Here is a 20,740-nt window from a genome sequence, read left to right as displayed (position 1 = left end):
AGGAGAGGTTGAGGACTCGGGTGATGGACTGCATGGTCTGGATATGGCCAGTGGGCTGGATACTTCCCCTTAGTGGGACCTTTCATCTCCAGGGGAGTATACGGAGGAGGCTGCTTCCTTTCACACGGTGGTGAGGAAGGCGGCTAATTTTCTGGGCCTGCCTTTGCCGGTGGCAGAGGCGAAGCAGAATTTATTAACGGAGGTGCTGCATCCGGCCTCTGCTGCAGCGGAGCCTCTCTTGCCGTTTAATGAGGCTTTGCTTGATCCGGTGTTGGAGGTGTAGAAGAAGCCTGTATCTTCCTCTGCAGTTCATAGGGCTGTGGCCAGGAGATATCGGACTGCACCATCTGACCCTGGCTTTCTTTCAAGACACCCTACGCCGGAGAGCTTGGTGGTACAAGCCTCCTGTTCTTCAAAATCAGCACCTGGATCCTTCCCGACGGTGCCAGGAGACAGGGACTCCAAAAAACTGGATGCGCAATCCAAGAAAATATTTTCTTCTTGCAGTTTGGCGTTGAAGGCCACCAACGCAACTTGCATTCTGGGGAGATATGTTCATGCTCTTATGGATGATATTTCATCTTCTTTTACGGAGCTTCCCCAGGGACTCTTGGATTTTGTCTCAGACGCCCAGGCTGCCGCAACCCAGATTATCCAGTCTGGACTGGACACGACCGACTCGGTGGCTAGGGCGATGGGCACGGCTGTGGTGGCAAGGAGACAGGCCTGGCTCCGTAATTCAGGGTTTTCTGCGGATGTACAGTCGACCCTATTAGACCTCCCGTTTGATGGGGACAAACTGTTTGGAGCAAAGGCAGATTCGGCCTTGGAGCGATTTAAAGAGAGCAGGGCCATAGCCAAATCGTTAGGGCTGCAAGCTCCTTCTTCCTCTTCCAGATTTTTCAGGATGTTTCGTGGATTTGGGCGTGGCTCTTCCTCTTCTTCCTTTCGGGGGAGGTTCCAGCAAGCTGCCTCTTCTCACCCCTATAGATCATTTAGAGGGAGAGGTAGGGCCCGCACCAGAGGAGCCTCAACAGCACTCTGCCTCTTCCTCGTCCTCTGGAGGGGTGCAGCAGGGAAAGCAGCCTTAGGCTTCCACCATTTCCCACTCACTCCTCTCCTGTAGGGGGAAGATTACGGCATTTTCTCCACAAGTGGGAGACTATTACAACGGACACATGGGTTATCAGTATTGTGGAGAAAGGCTACACCCTTCCCTTTCGGGAGTTTCCGCCCCCCCTCCCGCCCCACCCATCTTATTGTTCAGAAGAACACCTCCTGTTGCTAGAACAGGAGGTTCAAGTCCTCCTTTCAAAGGGCGCAGTGGAGTTGGTCCCAGAGCAGGAAAGGGGTCGAGGTTGTTACTCAAGGTACTTCCTGATTCCCAAGAAAGATGGTCGGTTGAGACCGATCCTGGATCTGAGGATCTTGAATTGGTTCCTCAATCAGGAAAAGTTCAAGATGCTGACCATAGCACAGGTGCTTTTGGCGTTGAACAAAGAAGATTGGATGGTGTCTGTCGACTTGCAGGATGCTTATTTTCATATCCCGATACTCAAGTCGCACAGGAAGTATCTCCGGTTTGTGGTAGGGTCGCAGCACTATCAGTTTGCGGTCCTCCCGTTTGGTCTTACTTCAGCACCTTGAGTCTTCACGAAGGTGATGTCGGTGGTTGCGGCAGAGCTCAGAAGGAAGGGGATAGCAGTATTCCCTTACTTGGACGACTGGTTGATCAAAGCCAAGTCCCCGGAGCTTGTGTCGTATCATTTGCAGTCAACAACCCAGTTGTTGTTCGACCTGGGCTTTTCGGTGAACGTGCCCAAATCTCACCTGGAGCCCTCTCAGCGCCTCCTGTTCATAGGGGCAGTACTGGATACAACATTGAATCGAGCCTTTCCTCCGCCTCAGCGGGTTCAAGATATTCAGGAATTGGTTCCAATGTTTCGAAATGGAGCGGTAGTTCCAGTCCTCAAGGTCCTTCGTCTACTCGGTCTGTTTGCCTCCTGCATACTGTTGGTCATGCATGCTCGCTGGCACATGAGGGCTCTTCAGTGGTGCCTCCGAAGGCAGTGGTCTCAACACAAGGGAGATCTAGAAGGTGCGGTCAAGATCTCCAGAGATGCTGCTGTGGACTTGAAGTGGTGGATTGCGAGCAACAATCTTTCACAAGGAAAGCCGTTCGCGCAGTCGCCACCAGTGGCCACGGTCATAACGGATGCTTCCACTCTAGGGTGGGGAGCTCATCTGGGGGATCTGGAGATCAAAGGCCTTTGGTCTCCAGAGGAGCAGATGTTTCATATCAATCTGTTAGAGTTACGGGCTGTACGTCTGGCTCTCAAGGCCTTTCTCCCTTCCCTTCGTGGTCAGTCGGTACAGGTCCTGACGGACAATACTACCACGATGTGGTACATAAACAAACAGGGAGGAGTAGGGTCGTACCTTCTCTGCAGAGAAGCTCTTCGACTATGGTCCTGGGCAAAGGACCATCAGATTTGCTTGGTAGCAAATCATCTGGCCGGGGTCTTGAATGTACGTGCGGACAGTCTCAGTCGCCAATTCTCGGCCGACCACGAGTGGCGTCTCCATCCAGATCAAGTCAGTTTAATCTTCCAGATGTGGGGGTTTCCTCGGATAGATCTGTTTGCCACTCGGGAGAACGCGCATTGTCCGTTATTCTGCAGCCTCCAGTATCCGGTGCAGGGAGCATTGGGGGACGCGTTTCTGATAACCTGGTGCGACCAGTTGCTTTACGCGTTTCCCCCCATACTCTTGATTCCTCGAGTGTTGAGGAAGATTCGCCAAGACCGGGCTCAAGTCATCTTAATAGCTCCGGATTGGCCAAGGAGGGTGTGGTACTCCGACCTTCTCCAACTCTCGCTGTGCCCTCCGCTCCGTCTCCCTCTCAGGGCAGACCTCCTCTCGCAGTCGCAGGGGCAGGTTTTACACCCCAACCTCCAGAGTCTACACCTACATGCCTGGAGATTGAACGGGGCAACCGCGTCGCGTGGGCTAGAGTGACGTCCTCGTCGACGTGCAGAGACTAGGAAGAAGATTTCCGTCGAATGCTGGCGCCATGGGAGTATTCATTAGGTGAGGAATCCACAGGTAGCTAATGTATCCACCAGAAAAGTCGTTACCAAAGGTAAGTAACTCGTTCATTTGGACATTTTTTTCCCTTACATGGTTCTAGTAATTCTTAAAAACAATTTGCCATACATGAAGTATAAAAAGTAGGCAAGGAGTGGGCGTACTGGGTGAGCCTTGCCTTCTTCATCCGTCCCCTAAATATACAATGCGCTTCCTAAATATAAAATCTATGCGCTTCATTGTAATACTTTTCATAATTGTGCATCAACATAAAAGTACATTTTTATTTTTAAAAAAATTTAAATACTTAAGTTGATGGGCTGTTGTGATCCTAAACGCCGATGCTGATCTTCAAAATTCCACTGTGTAACTGTAACTTTCCTCCTCCCATGCACTGTGCTTTTCTACACACACACACACCCATAATGTCCCTTGAGCAATTTTTTTTTCTCCAGGAGGATTTTGTTGCTACTGTAATGATGAACTTTTGATCAAACCTGCTGTGGCACATTGCCTTCTGGACCAGCAGCACAGTGTGATGTTTGGCCCACCTCACAAATCTGCAGGCAACTCTCCAATATCAAAATTAAAGATGCGTGCATCGTTTTGAGAACTTTAACTTGGTTTTGTCGGATGAGGGCAACAAGTAATTTAAAAATGTCTTTTCTGAGGCTTAACGTTGTACTGGGGCCCACTAGTACTCAAGTTAGGCAGTGACTCACGCTTCTTAATCTGATCACACTACCTACTGGTACACATGCAGGTTTAGGTTCAAAGGTGCAGGGGAGAGGGCTGTAAAATCCACCCCACCAAAAGTCTGATGGGGACTGTAGGAAAGTGTGTCTTTTTGACATAGTTACCCCCTAGTTCTTGCCTGATAGCTGGTGTGATTTCGACTGGAAGTGCACTGGGTTCCTGCTAGCCAGGTCTCCAGTGCCAGATCTCTTTCCCAAAACTCCCCAATTTTCAAAACCTTTAGCACTCCCTGTAAGTTTCTATTAAATGGTATCCCGTTTACCTAGGGCCTGGGGTACTAAAGAGGGATAAGGGCTGCAGTACAAATTGTGCCACCCTAAGGGACCCCTCACCGAGCACATGACAGGCAGCCATTGTACACTGCATGTCTTGGTGCCGACCAAAGTGGAAACATGACATGGCACACAGCCTGTGTGCCATGTCCCCTAACACTGCAAGCAATATATATGTCACCCCTCTAGCAGGCCGTAAAGCCCTAAGGCAGGGTGCACTATTTACATATGAGGGCATATCTGCATGAGCAGATATGCCCCTGCTATGTCTTTGTCAATTCTCAAACATACCAAGTGACCAGGGAAGCCATCTTAAATACTTGTGCAGGACACTGGTCAATAAGAGTTCCTCAGCTACCCGATGGCTTCACTGACTATAGGGGTGTTTGGTATCAAATATCTCGTATTGGTGAACCTACACTGATGTCCGTGTTGGATTTACCAATACATGCACCCAGAGGACATTTTAGAGGTGCCCCTTGAAACCCCACCAGCCTCTGGTGTGCTTGTTGACCAGTTTCTGCCAGCCTGCCACCCAAGACACCATTCTGGGCCTCATATGATGAGCCCTCTCTTCTCTGGAGGTCCAGAACAAAACACCCCCTACCACAGGATGACCTGCTGATTAGCCTCCCTAAGGCGGAAAGCCTCAAAGGGCTGCCGCCTTTTGAAATGCAGATCTGGCTCCTCTCACATAAGAGGAAGCCACCCCCACCCTTAGCTCATTTGATATGGGGGAGAGTGGGAATTAGCTATCCAGGTAGGCTTGCCACCCCCAGGCTAGTACAACCCCTAAGGTGGGCTACTGCAAGGTGAACACCATTTATCAGAAGTAGCCATCTTGGTGATAGCATACATAGGAATTCTGTGACAGGGTTATGGCCACTTTCCACAGGAATTGGTCATATAGGGGTCGTAGTGACCTCTGGGGTCAGTAGCCCATTAGCTACTACTCTGCACACTCCTAAAACCCCTAAATTCAGTATATAGGGGTGCCCCTGGCACAAGAGAAGCAGATCCTGGCGGCTTTTGAAGACAAAGGACACCAAAGAGCTACAATAGCAGAAGTGTAGAAAAAAAAAGCTGCTGACCTGGTGCCCACCCCACCAGCCTATCTGCATCCCGCAATGAAATCTGCACCAAAGTCCACTCAACCTGCAGCTGTGACTCCAGAAACTCGGGAGAACTACATGCTTTCAATAAAGACTGAAGACCTCCTGTGAATAGCAGACCTGTTCTCCCAAAACCTCCAAAGAAGGTACTATGAAGCCTCTGGAACCATCAATGCCGACACTTGAAGTCACCACTCAACCTGTAGTTTCTGACCAGAGGTGACATGAACCACCAGTGCCAACAATGCTCCCCAGAGTCCAAGTCCATTGTGGTTTTAACCCTTTTGGACCCGAGGTCACCTGCAGCCTCTACACGCAGACACCCTCTCCAGCGGCTTCTGTGTTGAGAGAAACCTGACGCCTAGAACAGCCACTGCTCCTGTCTCCTCCGGTCCGAGTTGAAGTCGACCCATGGTGTTCGCTACGTCCTCCAGCTCTCCTGAACTAGAGTTCACTGTGGTTTCACCACTCTTGAACTCCCGGAGGATGCGTGCAGCCTCAAACCACATTCAACCGCGGGTGCTCCTGGACACCGAACACTGCCACCAAAGGACGCCTCTGCACCCGTCGCCCCAGACCCGTGGAGAAGAGAACTAAAGGTGCACTTACGTCCCCCGAGCACCCCACATTTGTAACTTATCTTTTGGTTGACCTCGATTGACTTCCTTGCCGGAGCCTGCAGCCTTTTTCCACAGAGACCAATCTCCATTGAAATACATTGGGCACCTGACATCATACTACTCCTCTGCACCTGGCCACTCCAGTGCCACCCGGAGTAGCGTGCTGGTGTGGTCCTGACCCTTGCCCAGTACTCACATTAAGTCTCGGAGATTGGTCACGTAAATCGTCAAGCAGTACCTGAAAGCAGAACTTGTTTTCCTTCCATAGGAAAACATTTCAGAACTCAGAAATTGCACTGTCTCCACTTTTTAAAGTGAAAAGAATTTCTATTTAAAAACGTACTTACGTGAATGATTTTTCTCTAATGCCTAAACATATATAAAGATACTTGGTATTTCTTTAAATGGGTGTGGATCGCCTTGAGTTGTGTGTCTCATTTATTGACTGTGTATTTGTAGATGTCTTGCACGCCTTTGTGTTAAGCCTGAGGCTGCTCGACCACACTATACCCCTAAATAGAGCACTTGGGGATTGCATAGCAAGCCCTGTCCACTCATTGGGGAGCCCCTCAACCCTTTATGCAGTATTCAAATTCCAGTTTCCAGGCCAGTTTCCTGCAGGGACATATCTGTAAACCTGGTAGTGGAATGTGGCAACTGTACCCCCACACGATTCCACAGAATTGTTTTTCGTGACTAATTTCCCACTGTTCTTTACAACCAATCGATGTTTATGTTTAATAAACCAGTTAAACAAAAAGGTAAACCTAGCATAACATTTGTTACTTTACTAATGATTCCAAAAAAACACTTAACCGATGCATACCAAAGACTTCATATAAACTAAGATGGGCTAAGCACTACCTTCCCCAATCACTCTACCCTTTCCACCCGGTTTCCCTCTCCTCCCACCCCCCTTTTTTAACAAACCTGCAATAAATTTTTTCCGGATTAACCATATGTACATGTATACCATATCATTCGTTTGTAAATTTCATGCTGATTCATGACAGTTTTCCACAGTCCGAAATATAGATTCATCAGTTAGGCATTTCTGATTAAACCAAATAGCTTTGCAGATTGACAGTCTTAGACACTAATGCAATATACTTGTTTCCATTGCCTTAGAAACGCAAAAACGTGGTACATTGTAAATATTATGTACCTTTTTAAGGCTGCTGTTTAAAGTAGAAATAGAATATTGCCTTGCTCTTCTTTTTAATCACTTTTATAACTTTGCTTTAATTTTCCTAGTTCATGTATTTTTAAAATCTGGTTTTACTTCACTAATGGTTTTAGAAGTAGTGCATCATTTGTTATGCACTTGCTCTACTGTATCCAGTAGTTGTTTCCTGTAGTCATTTTCAGGAGGATTCCGGCATGTTATGTTTTGCACTGATGTCTGGTTTGCCACGTGAACCGTCTGTGGGCCAGAAAAGCTGCAAAAAAAGTCTTAATATGAAAGTATGACATTTTCATCACTGGTCACTTGGAGCAGACATAGGGAGAAAGTACTGCGACAAAGTTTAGAGCAGCAGTACCAAAGATCTCTTCACACCTACCCTGGTATATTTTCTTAAAGTGGTTTGATAATGTATGGGATTTCAAATTAGTAACAAGCATGTGTGTGTGTGTGCTCAGATGCACTGTTAACTTCCATTCTTGAGTACGAAAATTAGCCTCTGCAGTCTCGGAGTTTACCCAACTTCTCAGTCAGATAGTCATAAATTATTTTATTTGGCTTAAACCTTAAAAGTGTAAAAATAATAAAATATATATAAAGTTCGATATAAAAACCTATACATAAGCAGACAATTACACAAAATTCATTAAAAAAGGATTCCCTATTGCATAATACATTCATAATTCTAAAGCTTATTAACAAACTCTACTTACATTATTCATTAAGTTAGTTTACCCTTCAACCAATTTCATTTCCTTGTAATTCTTTAAAAAGACTGCATGCTAAACAAATCATCTCGCATACAATTCTAACGGGACTCAAATCCTTATAATGCCAAAGTGCAGTTTCCAATTTAAAGTGCTCAACATTTTACATGTGGCCACTATATAACGTGGCAAAATTTCCATATTTCCATCAACCAATTTAAAAACAACCTATTTGTGCCATTTCAAATTCTTAGTTTGTCTTTACTCCCTACGGTATACCCGGCACTGTAAGTTCAGTTAAGACCCCTCTTAATCCTATAAAAAATTGGCCTAGTGCACAAGTTACATTCAAACATCTCATGTCTATTAATAGTCTAAACGCTTGATCCCGGTTAATCATATTGTATTCCTTAAAAACTGGTTTTAAAAACATCTTACGCACCTCTAAAACCAATAGCAATCCAAAAGTAGGTGTTGCATGCTAAATTTCTGTTGTAAGCCACATGTGCATACACCCTGAGAATCCTTAAGAAATGATTTTGCTTTAGGGTCCATATAGCCTGGATTCAGTCCAATTTGGAATTTTAACACTGCGTCCCATAATCTTTGATTAGGTAGGGTCTCTAGGTAGGGAACGTTTTTCCAGGTTCCTCCATTTCCCCCTACCATAACCTGAGTTGATATTTTACACTCTATATTCTTCAGATCTATTTCTCTTTCCCTTTCCTTCACCATTATTCGTAAATTTTGTTTCGGGATTTGTGCACAGCGCCACTGATTACCATGGCAAGCCTAAGAGAACACAATGCTTCTCTAAACGTCCTCTCACTTGTAGTGCCCAATACAATTTGCTTGTTATTTCTTTTTTTACACAATCTCGCGATCTTACAAATCCCCTCGTCTCTTAAGCTTAACCAAAACTTCCGCGTTGCTTGTAATCCCTGTTAAGTCCATGACGTCATTTGGCATTCTGCTCTTATAGCTTGTAACATACTTGACGGAGGTAATGATAGCATACGCTTTACACAAAAGCTTTCTTCTGTCTCCCAATTTAGTTTCCTTGAGAGTGTTAGGACTTCCACCCCATATCGAAACTGGGGACGTACCATGGCATTAAAAGCAGAAATAACCGGCTGGAGGGAAGGACCCCCATATTTACTACTAAATTGTTTCAATCCCCAGACCAATGATAAAGCTTTATTTTTTTAGGGCTTCAATATGATCCTTCCATTTCAAGTCTGAGTCAAACCACATACCTAAATATTTATATTTTTTTTTACCTTCTTTAGTTTTTGATCTAAATGGGTAAGCAAAATCACTCTTCACTTTCCCTATAGACATAATCTTTGTTTTTTCTAAATTTACAACTATTTTTTTCCTTTTCGGCAATAAGAGTGGAACATCTCTAATTTCCTTTGTAGACCTAACTCCGTGATATCCAATTTCACTAAATCGTCGGCGTATAAGCAGGAAACATGTACACCATCCATTTTTGGGCTTAGGCCTTTGACCTCCTGCAGCAACCCGGGCAAATCTGACAAAAATAATGTAAATAATATTGTGCCAACACAAAACCTTGGTGCAAACCGTTCTTTATAGGGATCTTTTTTGACAGTGTGCCACTCATGTCTAAAATTACTTGGGCCCAGTTTTGTGAATGCAGACCCTGAAGGAGATATAATAAATCCAAATCCATCCTTAACTGTCTGAGCATGTTCCACAGCAAATTCCTATCTACCAAATCAAATGTGGCGCGAAAATCCACAAAACCGCAGAACAGGCTTCCTCGCATTTCCATTGATATATATATGTTCGGTGGCATGTGTGGCTGCACATACACATGCTGTGCATTATCCTGCCATCTAGTGTTGGGCTCGGAGTGTTACAAGTTGTTTTTCTTCTAAGAAGTCTTTTCGAGTCACGGGACCGAGTGACTCCTCCCTTTCGGCTCCATTGCGCATGGGCGTCGACTCCATCTTAGATTGTTTTCTTTCCGCCGTCTGGTTCGGACATGTTCCTCTTCGCTCCGTATTTCGAATCGGGAAAGTTAGCTAAAGTATTGAAAATTCGACGGTATTGTTATCGCTCGGTACCAGGTTAGTGTTAGTGTATCGGCAACGACATCAAGACCGATTCGGCGGCCCTTTGCGGCTTCCACTCTTCACTGAGGCCTGGTCGGCCCAACCGCACCCGTCGTCCCAGACTAATGGAACGGACCCCCTTTTGTTTCTGTCCTAAGTGCCACGCAAAGTATCCTTATACAGACCAGCACTGGGTCTGTAATCTGTGTTTGTCACCCGAACACAGAGAGGATACCTGTGAAGCTTGCTGAGCGTTTCGATCGAAAAAGACCTTGAGGGATCGACGCGCAAGAAGACTGCAAATGGCGTTGAAACCTAAAGAACCGCTCGACGTCGAAGAGGGGGAAAGTATCTCCATCCAAGAGACGGACTCTGATGAATCCGGAAGTGAACGACACTCGATGGGGCAATGAACCGTGAGTAAACCTGCCCCGTCCCAAACTCAGGGTCATACCAAAACACTTAAGGCCATGGGGACGCCACCGCCAGCAGGCCATGGCCCAACCCACCGAAAGTAAGGTGACCAAACATCGGCACCGAAAAAGGCCAGGGAGTTGCTGAAGACTTCCGACTCCGGTCGAGAATCCGGCACCGACCGATTTCGACACAGTGATCTAATCGACCAAACACCGAAAAATCTCCACGGAACCGAAAAAGACTATAACAGAAACTTCGGTACCGAAAAAAGCGGCCTCGGAGCCGAAAAGAAGCTCTTATACAGAAGAGCAAGGACTTTCCAGCCAACTCAAGAAAATACATTTATTCTAGCAAGAGTTAGGTATGGAAGAACCTGACCATACACAACGGAGGTTACATATCCAAAAAGAGACTGGCAAGATTCAGACTTTACCTCCACTCAAATCGAAAAGGAAGCTTGCATTTCAGGACACAGAAATGCAACCAAAGGCAAAAGTGGTTAGAGACAAATCACCACCAATGGTCTCACCACAACCATCCCCACTGCATTCGCCACAATTGTCACCAGTGGGAACACCTATAATGCAGTCACCCACACATAATGGGATGACCAAGGATGATGCTGATGCATGGGATTTATATGAACCACCATTATCTGATAACCGCCCAGAATGTTATCCAACAAAGCCGTCACCACCAGAAGACAGTACTGCATATACGCAGGTACTATCCAGGCCAGCTACGTTCCACAACGTAGCAATGCACACCGAGCCAGTGGAGGATGACTTCCTTTTTAACACTCTGGCATCCACCCACGCATCCTATCAGAGTCTGCCAATGCTCCTGGGCATGCTCAAGCACATGCAACAGGTCTTCCAGGAGCCTGTAAAGGGAAGAGCTATCACGCCTAGAGTTGAAAAAAAGTACAAACCACCCCCAACAGATCCAGTGTTCATAACACAGCAGCTCACACCGGACTCAGTGGTTGTAGGGGCAGCAAGGAAAAGAGCAAACTCACAATCGTCAGGCGATGCTCCACCACCTGACAAAGTCGGAATTTCAACGCTGCAGGCAAGCGAGTGGCATCACAAGCAGCCAATCAATGGCGAATTGCGAATTCACAAGCCCTGCTTGCACGCTATGACAGCGCACACTGGGACGAGATGCAAGATATCATACAGCACTTGCCCAAGGAACACCAAAAACGTGCCCAGCAAGTAGTGGAAGAGGGACAGGCCATATCTAACAACCAGATAAGGTCCGCACTAGACTCAGCAGCACGGACTGTCAACATGGCTGTAACCATTCGCAGACATGCATGGCTGCAAAGTTCTGGATTCAAGCCAGTGATTCAACAAGCAGTGTTAAAAATGCCGTTTAATCAACACCAGTTGTTTGGGCCGGAAGTCGATACAGCCATTGAAAAAATGACAAAAGACACGGACACGGCCAAAGCCATGGGCGCGCTCTATTCCCCACAAGTCAGAGGCACATTTAGAAAACCACAATTCAGAGGGGGTTTCGGCAACAAACATCTGAACCTTCCAACTCTCAAACCAGACCCACCTATTGATCACAATACCAGAGGGGAGGGTTTTGTGGTTCTTATAGAGGACAATTCCCAAAAGGAAGGGGAAAATTCCAACCAAGCCAGACCAAGCAGTGACTTCAATGTCACAACACTCCAACACTTGTCACCAGTGGGGGGGAGGCTAACCACATACTACCAAAACTGGACACATATTACCACATACGCATGGGTCCTATCAATTATCCAACATGGTAATTGCATAAAATTCACAACATTCCCTCCAGATGTGCCACCCAAAACACACAGACTGTCTCAGCAACACTTAGACCTATTACAAATAGAGGTCCAAGCACTGCTACTAAAACAAGCAATAGAGCTCGTACCCAATCACCAAAAAGGAACAGGAGTCTACTCACTATATTTCCTGATTCCAAAAAAGGACAAAACGTTAAGACCTATCTTAGATCTCAGAACACTGAATCTCTTCATCAAATCAGATCATTTCCACATGGTAACACTTCAAGACGTAGTTCCCTTACTAAAAAAGGAGGACTACATGACAACATTGGATCTGAAAGATGCGTATTTCCACATACCCATCCATCCTTCTCACAGGAAATACCTAAGGTTTGTAATGCACGGCATACACTATCAATTCAAAGTGCTGCTGTTCGGAATAACAGCCCCCAGAGTACTCACAAAACGCCTAGCAGTAGTAGCCGCTCACATAAGGAGACAGCACATGCATGTATTCCCATATTTGGATGACTGCCTAATAAAAACCAACACTCAACAACAGTGTCTTCTTCACACGCAATACGTCATAGAAACAACACAAACCAGGGTTCTCTATAAATTACCAAAAATCGCATCTGCAACCATCCCAAATACAACAATACTTGGGAGCAACACTCAACACACAAAGGGCAATTGGCACTCCAAGTCCACAAAGAGTCCAATCGTTCCAAAATGTAAGATCAAGCATACAATAAAACCAACACTACACTGTAAAGTTTGTAATGAAACTACTAGGCATGATGTCCTCATGCATAGCCATAGTCCCAAATGCATGATTACACATGCAGCCCTTACAACAGTGCCTAGCAAAACAATGGACACAAGCACAGGGTCAACTTCAAGATCTAGTGTTGATAGACCGCCAAACACACTCCTCAGTTCAATGGTGGAACCCTATAAATTTAAACAAAGGGCGGCCATTCCAAGACCCAGTGCCTCAAGCTATTATCACAACCGATGCTTCCATGGTTGGGTGGGGAGCACACCTCAACAATCACAGCATACAGGGTCAATGGGCCAATAAAAAAAAAAAAAAACTTCACATAAATCACTTGGAACTGCTAGCGGTTTTTCTAGCATTAAAAGCGTTTCAACCACTAGTAGCCTACAAACACATTCTTGTCAAGACAGTACATTGTTGTCATGTTGTCTATCTCAACAGAAAAGGGGGGACACACTCGTCACAACTGTGTCTTTTAGCACAAAGGATTTGGCATTGGGCAATTCACAACCACATTCGCCTAATAGCACAATACATACCAGGCATTCAGAATCAGTTAGCTGACAATCTCAGTTGTGATCACCAGCAAACTCACGAATGGGAATTACCATCCCCAGATCCTCTAGACATGCCAGAACTTGGCAGGGTTGAGACGGTAGATAATGGCCTAAAAAACAATCCAGTTTACATGAAGACCTTCAATGGTTTTGGGGAGTGAGACATGAGCTAAGTATTAAGGAAGGGTTTATCAAAAGAGGGGACAAATTGATACCTCCTAGACAACTTTGGAACCATATAGCTGAGCTTGCTCATGAAGGCCACCGGGAAGAAGTCTCACTGAAAAGAAAAAGAAAAGAAAAAAATGTTTGGGCACCCTACTGGTTCCCAGGCATGGATCCACTTTTAGAAAGCACAGTACGGGATTGCATAAAATGTGCCTTTAGCGATGATACAAGAATCTCACGTAAAAGCCCATTGTCTCCTGTAGAGGTGCCTAGTAAACCATAGGATAAATTGGCATTGGACATTGTGGGGCCATTTAGCTATCCATCATGGCATGGGAAATATCTAATTGTGTTAACTGATTACCATTCCCATTGGATCGTGACCAGGTTAGTGGGCTCGGTAACAATGAAAGCAATGATTGATTTCCTGTGGACGCGTTCAGTACTGAAAGTATTCCAAACACTCTAATGACTGATAATGGAGTACAATTTACAACCGAGAAGATAAGAGTTCCTAACCAAGCTATCCATTAAACATTTCACCACTGCTTTGTATTGTCCACAGCTAATGGTTAGTGGAAGAATTAATAGAATGATTAAGGAATGTCTACAGGTGGCTGTGCGTTCAGGAGAATCATTAGGAAATGTTCTGAGAGATAAGCTATGGTCCTATCACACAAGCCCCAATGCAGTGACAAGAGTTTCTCTATTCATGTCACTGAAATGCAGAGTACTGGGTACCTAACAATCTCCTAATTGTTAGGGGGAGGTAAACCTTTATGGGTACCCAGGGAGGAAGTAGGAGTATGTGTCCGATAACGCCAAGAACAATATGAAGCGCAGTATGACGCCACAAATAGAAGGGCTAGGAGAGATTGGAAAGCTGGTGGTATACAGTATTAGTAAAATTACCCATACACTGCTCCAACATAAGCAATACTCAATGCCTAAGAAAATCTTACAAGTATTGATAAATATAGTAGTGCTTGATGACGGGAAAATCTGGAGTATGGACAGACTTTTCAAATTTGAAAACATTGTAACAAACCAACCTATAGACATTGCTGGTGCATGTGATGAGGATAGGTCCCAGATTAGTTGGGATTCTAGTCGAATTAGGAAAATACCTATTTGGCACAAGGGCTATGACACTTAAAATTGGCCTAACAAACTAATTATAAGACAATTCGTCAAAATGCTCTGATGTAATCATCCGTTCCTCTGGGTGTGATTCCTCTGTTGTATAAAGGGACGTGTTGTAGTTGATTATTAGTTGAGATAACATGTAACAATTTCATCTGAATGTTATTACTATGGTATATTTTACTTCCCATGTTCCTAGTTACCCTTTCCTAATTCCTCCTCTATTTTCACCTACAATGAACTGTTCGGGCAGCTGCTTTGGAATGTTAATCATCCAGCTGACTGACAGCTGTGAGGTGACTCATAAGATGATGACATGAAGTAAATAAATACTGAAGCGGATTCACTTGTTTCTGTGGTTTTACTACACCTACTAACTCTTTAGAGGAAAACTACAGGACCGGTGGGAGTGTCCGTGATGATCTTGAATGAATTGGTCACCTTATGCTGAAGTGATATTCTGAAGAGTAACACCGAACACTGGCCGAGGCCTAGAACATAACCCCAATAGTGTTAGTTTAGTAACATAAGCTTGTCGAAGACCTAGGATCAAGACACCCACTGACTGGCATTGGGGAAAGTGATTTGAACTTATCAGGCCATGCAATGGTCTGTTGCTCTAGTGGGCTGCTGAATGGACCAACTTTATGTTTTGCTTTTCTTGAGCTGCTTCCGGTTTAAAGGTTTTGGTGATTCTTTTTATGTATGTTCTGTTTGCTCTGTTTTTAGCCATGTTATGTGACTGGTTGCAAGTCAGGGGTTAGTTGGTTGGCTTTGACTGTGTTGTATATATCTATGGTGTAACTTTTCTCCTGGAACACCCTTTTGCTGTCTTAACACCAAACTTTCACTGTTTTGTAATCTAAACTTAAAGCTGAAGCAGCCTATGGACATCTTCCTGTCGCATGACTGGCCAAGGAGTATCTATCACTACGGAAACAAAAAGCAACTGTTCAAGATGAAGTCCTTTCTGCGCCAAGAAGTGGAGTCTAACACCTTAGGCAGTCCTGCGGCTTCCGAGCTCCTGCAGCACATAAAGCCTACCTTTTGGTTTGCTGCGCATCTACATGTTAAATTTGCAGCTTTCATGCAACATCAGGTAATCCACATTCTTCCTTGCAAGCTTTACTTAAATAATGCTTCCTTGAATTTTCTTTGCTGAGCCTTTCTGAAAAGATGACAGGACGAGGTCAGTTCCTCAAGCAGGTGAGTTTCAGGTCTTATAATTTATGGGCTGCTCACTTTCTTTCGCAGAGATACAGAATAGTTCATGTAGCTTGACCTGACACAGGCAGAGCCAATATACACAGTGTACAACTGCACACAATTATATAAGTTATATAAAAGAATAATCAATCCCCCCAAAAAAAAGAGCTAAATAAATGAATCTTGTAGGAAGTTGGCTCTGTATGCACTATTTCAAAGTAAGGAATAGTATGCACAGAGTCCAAGGGTTCCCCTTAGAGGTAAGATAGTGGCAAAAAGAGATAATACTAATGCTCTATTTTGTGGCAGTGTGGTCGAGCAGTAGGCTTATCAAAGGAGTAGTGTTAAGCGTTTGTTGTACACACACAAGCAATAAATGAGGAACACACACTCTGAGACAATTCCAGGCCAATAGGTTTTTGTATAGAAAAACATATTTTCTTAGTTTATTTTAAGAACCACAGGTTCAAGATTTACATGTAATACTTCAAATGAAAGGTATTGCAGGTAGGTACTTTAGGAACTTCGAATTAGCAAAATAGCATATACACTTTTCACATCCATCATATATAGCTGTTTTAAAACTAGACAGCAATTTTCAACAGTTCCTAGAGGGAGTAAGAGTTTGTTAGTTTTTGCAGGTAAGTAAACCACCTACGGGGTTCAAGTTTGGGTCCAAGGTAGCCCACCGTTGGGGGTTCAGAGCAACCCCAAAGTTACCACACCAACAGCTCAGGGCCGGTCAGGTGCAGAGGTCAAAGTGGTGCCCAAAACGCATAGGCTTCAATGGAGAATGGGGTGCCCCGGTTCCAGTCTGCCAGCAGGTAAGTACCAGCGTCTTCGGAGGGCAGACCAGGGGGGTTTTGTAGGGCACTGGGGGGGGGGGGACAAGTCCACACAGAAAGTACACCCTCAGCGGCACGGGGCGGCCGGGTGCAGTGTGCAAACAAGCGTCGGGTTTGTAATAGGAATCAATGGGAGACCAAGGGGTGTCTTCAGCGATGCAGGGGGGGGGCTCCTCTGGGTAGCCACCACCTGGGCAAGGGAGAGGGCCTCCTGGGGGTCACTCCTGCACTGGAGTTCGGATCCTTCAGGTCCTGGGGGCTGCGGGTGCAGAGTCTTTACCGGGCTTCAGGATCTGAGGAACAGGCAGTCGCGGTCAGGGGGAGCCTCTGGATTCCCTCTGCAGGCGTCGCTGTGGGGGTTCAGGGGGGGGGGGCAACTCTGGCTACTCACGGTCTCGCAGTCGCCGGGGAGTCCTCCCTGAAGTGATTGTTCTCCACAAGTCGAGCCAGGGGTGCCGGGTGCAGAGTAGCAAGTCTCACGCTTCCGGCGGGAAACGCAAGTTGTTTTAAAGTTGCTCCTTTGTTACAAAGTTGCAGTCTTGGGTGAACAGAGCCGCTTGCCTCGGGAGTTCTTGGTCCTTCTAGAGCAGGGCAGTCCTCTGAGGATTCAGAGGTCGCTGGTCCCTAGGGAAAGCGTTGCTGGAGCAGTGTCTTTAGAAGTGGGGAGACAGGCCGGTAGAGCTGGGGCCAAAGCGGTTGGTGTCTCCGTCTTCTGTGCAGGATTTTTCAGCTTAGCAGTCCTCTTCTTCTTAGGTTGCAGGAATCTGAGTTCCTAGGTTCTGGGGAGCCCCTAAATACTGAATTTAGGGGTGTGTTTAGGTCTGGGTGGTTAGTAGCCAATGGCTACTAGCCCTGAGGGTGGCTACACCCTCTTTGTGCCTCCTCCCAAGGGGAGGGGGTCACATTCCTATCCCTATTGTGGGAATCCTCCATCTGCAAGATGGAGGATTTCTAAAAGTCAGTCACCTCAGCTCAGGTTGCCTTAGGGGCTGTCCTGACTGGTCAGTGACTCCTCCTTGTTTTTCTCATTATCTCCTCCGGCCTTGCCGCCAAAAGTGGGGCCGTGGCCGGAGGGGGGCGGGCAACTCCACTAGCTGGAGTGCCCTGGGGTGCTGTAACAAAGGGGGAGAGCCTTTGAGGCTCACCGCCAGGTGTTACAGTTCCTGCAGGGGGAGGTGAGAAGCATCTCCACCCAGTACAGGCTTTGTTACTAGCCACAGTGTGACAAAGGCACTCTCCCCATGTGGCCAGCAACATGTCTGGAGTGTGGCAGGCTGCTAAAACCAGTCAGCCTAGACGGGTAGTTGGTTAAGGTTTCAGGGGGCACCTCTAAGGTGCCCTCTGGGGTGTATGTTACAATAAAATGTACACTGGCATCAGTGTGCATTTATTGTGCTGAGATGTTTGATACCAAACTTCCCAGTTTTCAGTGTAGCCATTATGGTGCTGTGGAGTTCGTGCATGAAGGACTCCCAGACCATATACTCTTATGGCTAACCTGCACTTACAATGTCTAAGGTTTTGCTTAGACACTGTAGGGGCACAGTGCTCATGCACTGGTGCCCTCACCTATGTTATAGTGCACCCTGCCTTAGGGCTGCAACGCCTGCTAGAGGGGTGACTTATCTATACTGCATAGGCAGTGTGAGGTTGGCATGGCACCCTGAGGGGAGTGCCATGTCGACTTACTCGTTTTGTCCTCACCAGCACACACAAGCTGGCAAGCAGTGTGTCTGTGCTGAGTGAGGGGTCCCCAGGGTGGCATAAGATATGCTGCAGCCCTTAGAGACCTTCCCTGGCATCAGGGCCCTTGGTACCAGGGGTGCCAGTTACAAGGGACTTATCTGGATGCCAGGGTGTGCCAATTGTGGAAACAAAAGTACAGGTTAGGGAAAGAACACTGGTGCTGGGGCCTGGTTAGCAGGCCTCAGCACACTTTCAAATCAAAACTTAGCATCAGCAAAGGCAAAAAAGTCAGGGGGTAACCATGCCAAGGAGGCATTTCCTTACAAATCTGCACTGTTGTGACACCTGCATCCGGTTGTTCCTGTCCAATGGCGGCATAGAGCTAAGAGACTCTTATTGAGTCGTATCTCAAGTGGCAAATAGTTCCGGTTTCTAGGATGTGTTTCCATCACCTAAGAAACCTTAGTGTCCCTGTTCTTTCCAAAGAAAATAGTAGGACTCAGTACTTCTGTTTGTTTCTGCATCAAGGTTGATCTTTACAGAACTGGTGAAAAAAGCAGTTGTGAGGCTGCAAGGCATTTAGAATGCCATGGCCAGAACTCTGTTAGGCCTTAGGAGATTTAGCCATGTCTCGGGTCCATTTCAACAGCTGTACTGGTTGCCTATCCAAAAAAAAGATACATTTTAAAGTGACCTTGTACAAACTAGCTTAAGACTGGAATCCAAATTCCTGATAGAAAACTAAAGTAAATACCACCTGCGAACCTCCTCGGTTTCAGCAACACATTTTCTGCAGACACCCCAAACCAAAATATGAGAAGTCACAGCCTTCTTCACCTCGAAAGGATGCAATACTCTACAAATACGTGCAAGGAAAAACAGCGAGCAAACCACCAGAAACTTCAGACGGACTTTAAAACCTTGTTTTTCTTGTCTTCATTTTCCAATGTAGGCACAGGTTCAACTTTGTTGTTCCTCAAGTGCTGGGAGATCCATATCTGGATGAACATTGCACTTTATGGCTACCTTCATGATGATGATAATAGTAATAATATACTTTTCTTCTACTCCATGTTTTGAATATCTTTAGGGTAATACTTTTAGCAATTTCACTCACAAATCACATTTCCTAGATAGTTACTACCAAAATACGTAAGATAAGTTTTTGTTTAATTAATTCCTGGTTTGCTTGCCAAAATAGAATGTTTTGCCTATTACTTGACTAAAACGTAAGAATAATCTGTTCCAGGTATTGAGTGATTATTTCAGGTAAAAGCCCTGCAATCTTTCATGTAGTGGAAACGCAAAAACATAGATTGTGGATGTTGAAGTTGTTTTACGACCATCTTTTCAAGATCTCATTATGTAAGAACATTTTTCTATGGTTTAACATCAACTTTGCTCCAGGAAAAAAACAGTCCTCAACTATTTTATTTGGCCCACATTTCTATTGCATTTAAAGTTTGAACTTCCATGAAACATGCTTGTATTGACATTGCTGTGTTGCGCATGAGCAAGCCAGATGAGTGGGGGGCAAGGTAACCCATCACTAAAGTTGGGTGTCTTATTGTCTTTAAGATCTAGTTGTATTGAGCCTCCCAACATAAGGAAGTTCCTTTATGGCTATTCTCCACTTCATATCCTCCACGCTCCACCACTCCCCTCCCCCCCCCCCCCCCCCCCAAAGCCTAAAAAAATAGTGAAAATAAAAAAAATAACTATCCAAAATTATCCACTGTAATGACATTTGCTCTTGAAAATTATTTTTAGAGCACAAGAAACAAATCTGGACTGGTAGGTTGCCCCTTATTAACTCCTGATCCAACATATTAAAGAGGGTGATAAACAAGACTACATCCTTTTAAAATGTGTATGGCGCCACATGCTGGCCAAAGAGCACTTAAGAATGTACTGCTACAGTGGAAAGGCGATACAGTTGCATAGTGGTGCAGTGGTATTAGACCAGAAACATTTGAAATTGAGAGACTGTAGTATATAGGTAATGTCAAGGGCCGTGATTACTGTACACCCTTAATGTAAATGCGTAAACGTCTACTTGAGTCAATAATTTATTCCTGTGGCATATGGGAGTGCTAGCTTATCCACATCTGCCTTTGCTTTTAAATGAGAATAAAATGATTGATTATGTAAACATATGGCTAATTGTTCTGTAAGTTGTTTAATGCTGTTTTTTCACTTTTCAGACCAACAATGGTAAAGAACTTCCAAAAGCGACTAAGTTTTTAGCCTTGGACAAATGCCTGCCCCACAGAGATTTCCTGCAGGTACTGTGTGATCACTTCAACTTTAATTAAAATAAGTAAAATCTGCTGAGTGTTTGTGATTGCTAG

At 45.3% G+C, this 20,740-nt stretch overlaps 1 protein-coding gene across 2 annotated transcripts in view; it reads left to right on the top strand.

Annotated features, from left to right (window-relative positions):
- The window catches only part of DBR1 (debranching RNA lariats 1), a 57,621-nt gene that overhangs the window by 18,483 nt on the left and 18,398 nt on the right, over nt 1-20,740 (top strand). For both annotated transcript variants that reach the window (XM_069225752.1, XM_069225753.1), the window contains exons 6-7: nt 15,527-15,751; nt 20,594-20,674. In XM_069225752.1, coding sequence (XP_069081853.1) covers nt 15,527-15,751; nt 20,594-20,674 — 306 coding nt within the window. The remainder of the gene's footprint in view (nt 1-15,526; nt 15,752-20,593; nt 20,675-20,740) is intronic.

This window comes from Pleurodeles waltl, chromosome 3_1 (genome assembly GCF_031143425.1).
Source record: "Pleurodeles waltl isolate 20211129_DDA chromosome 3_1, aPleWal1.hap1.20221129, whole genome shotgun sequence".
NCBI classification, from domain to species: domain Eukaryota; kingdom Metazoa; phylum Chordata; class Amphibia; order Caudata; family Salamandridae; genus Pleurodeles; species Pleurodeles waltl.
Note: the sequence above shows the minus strand (reverse complement) of the source record. Positions and strands in the feature narration are given on the sequence as shown.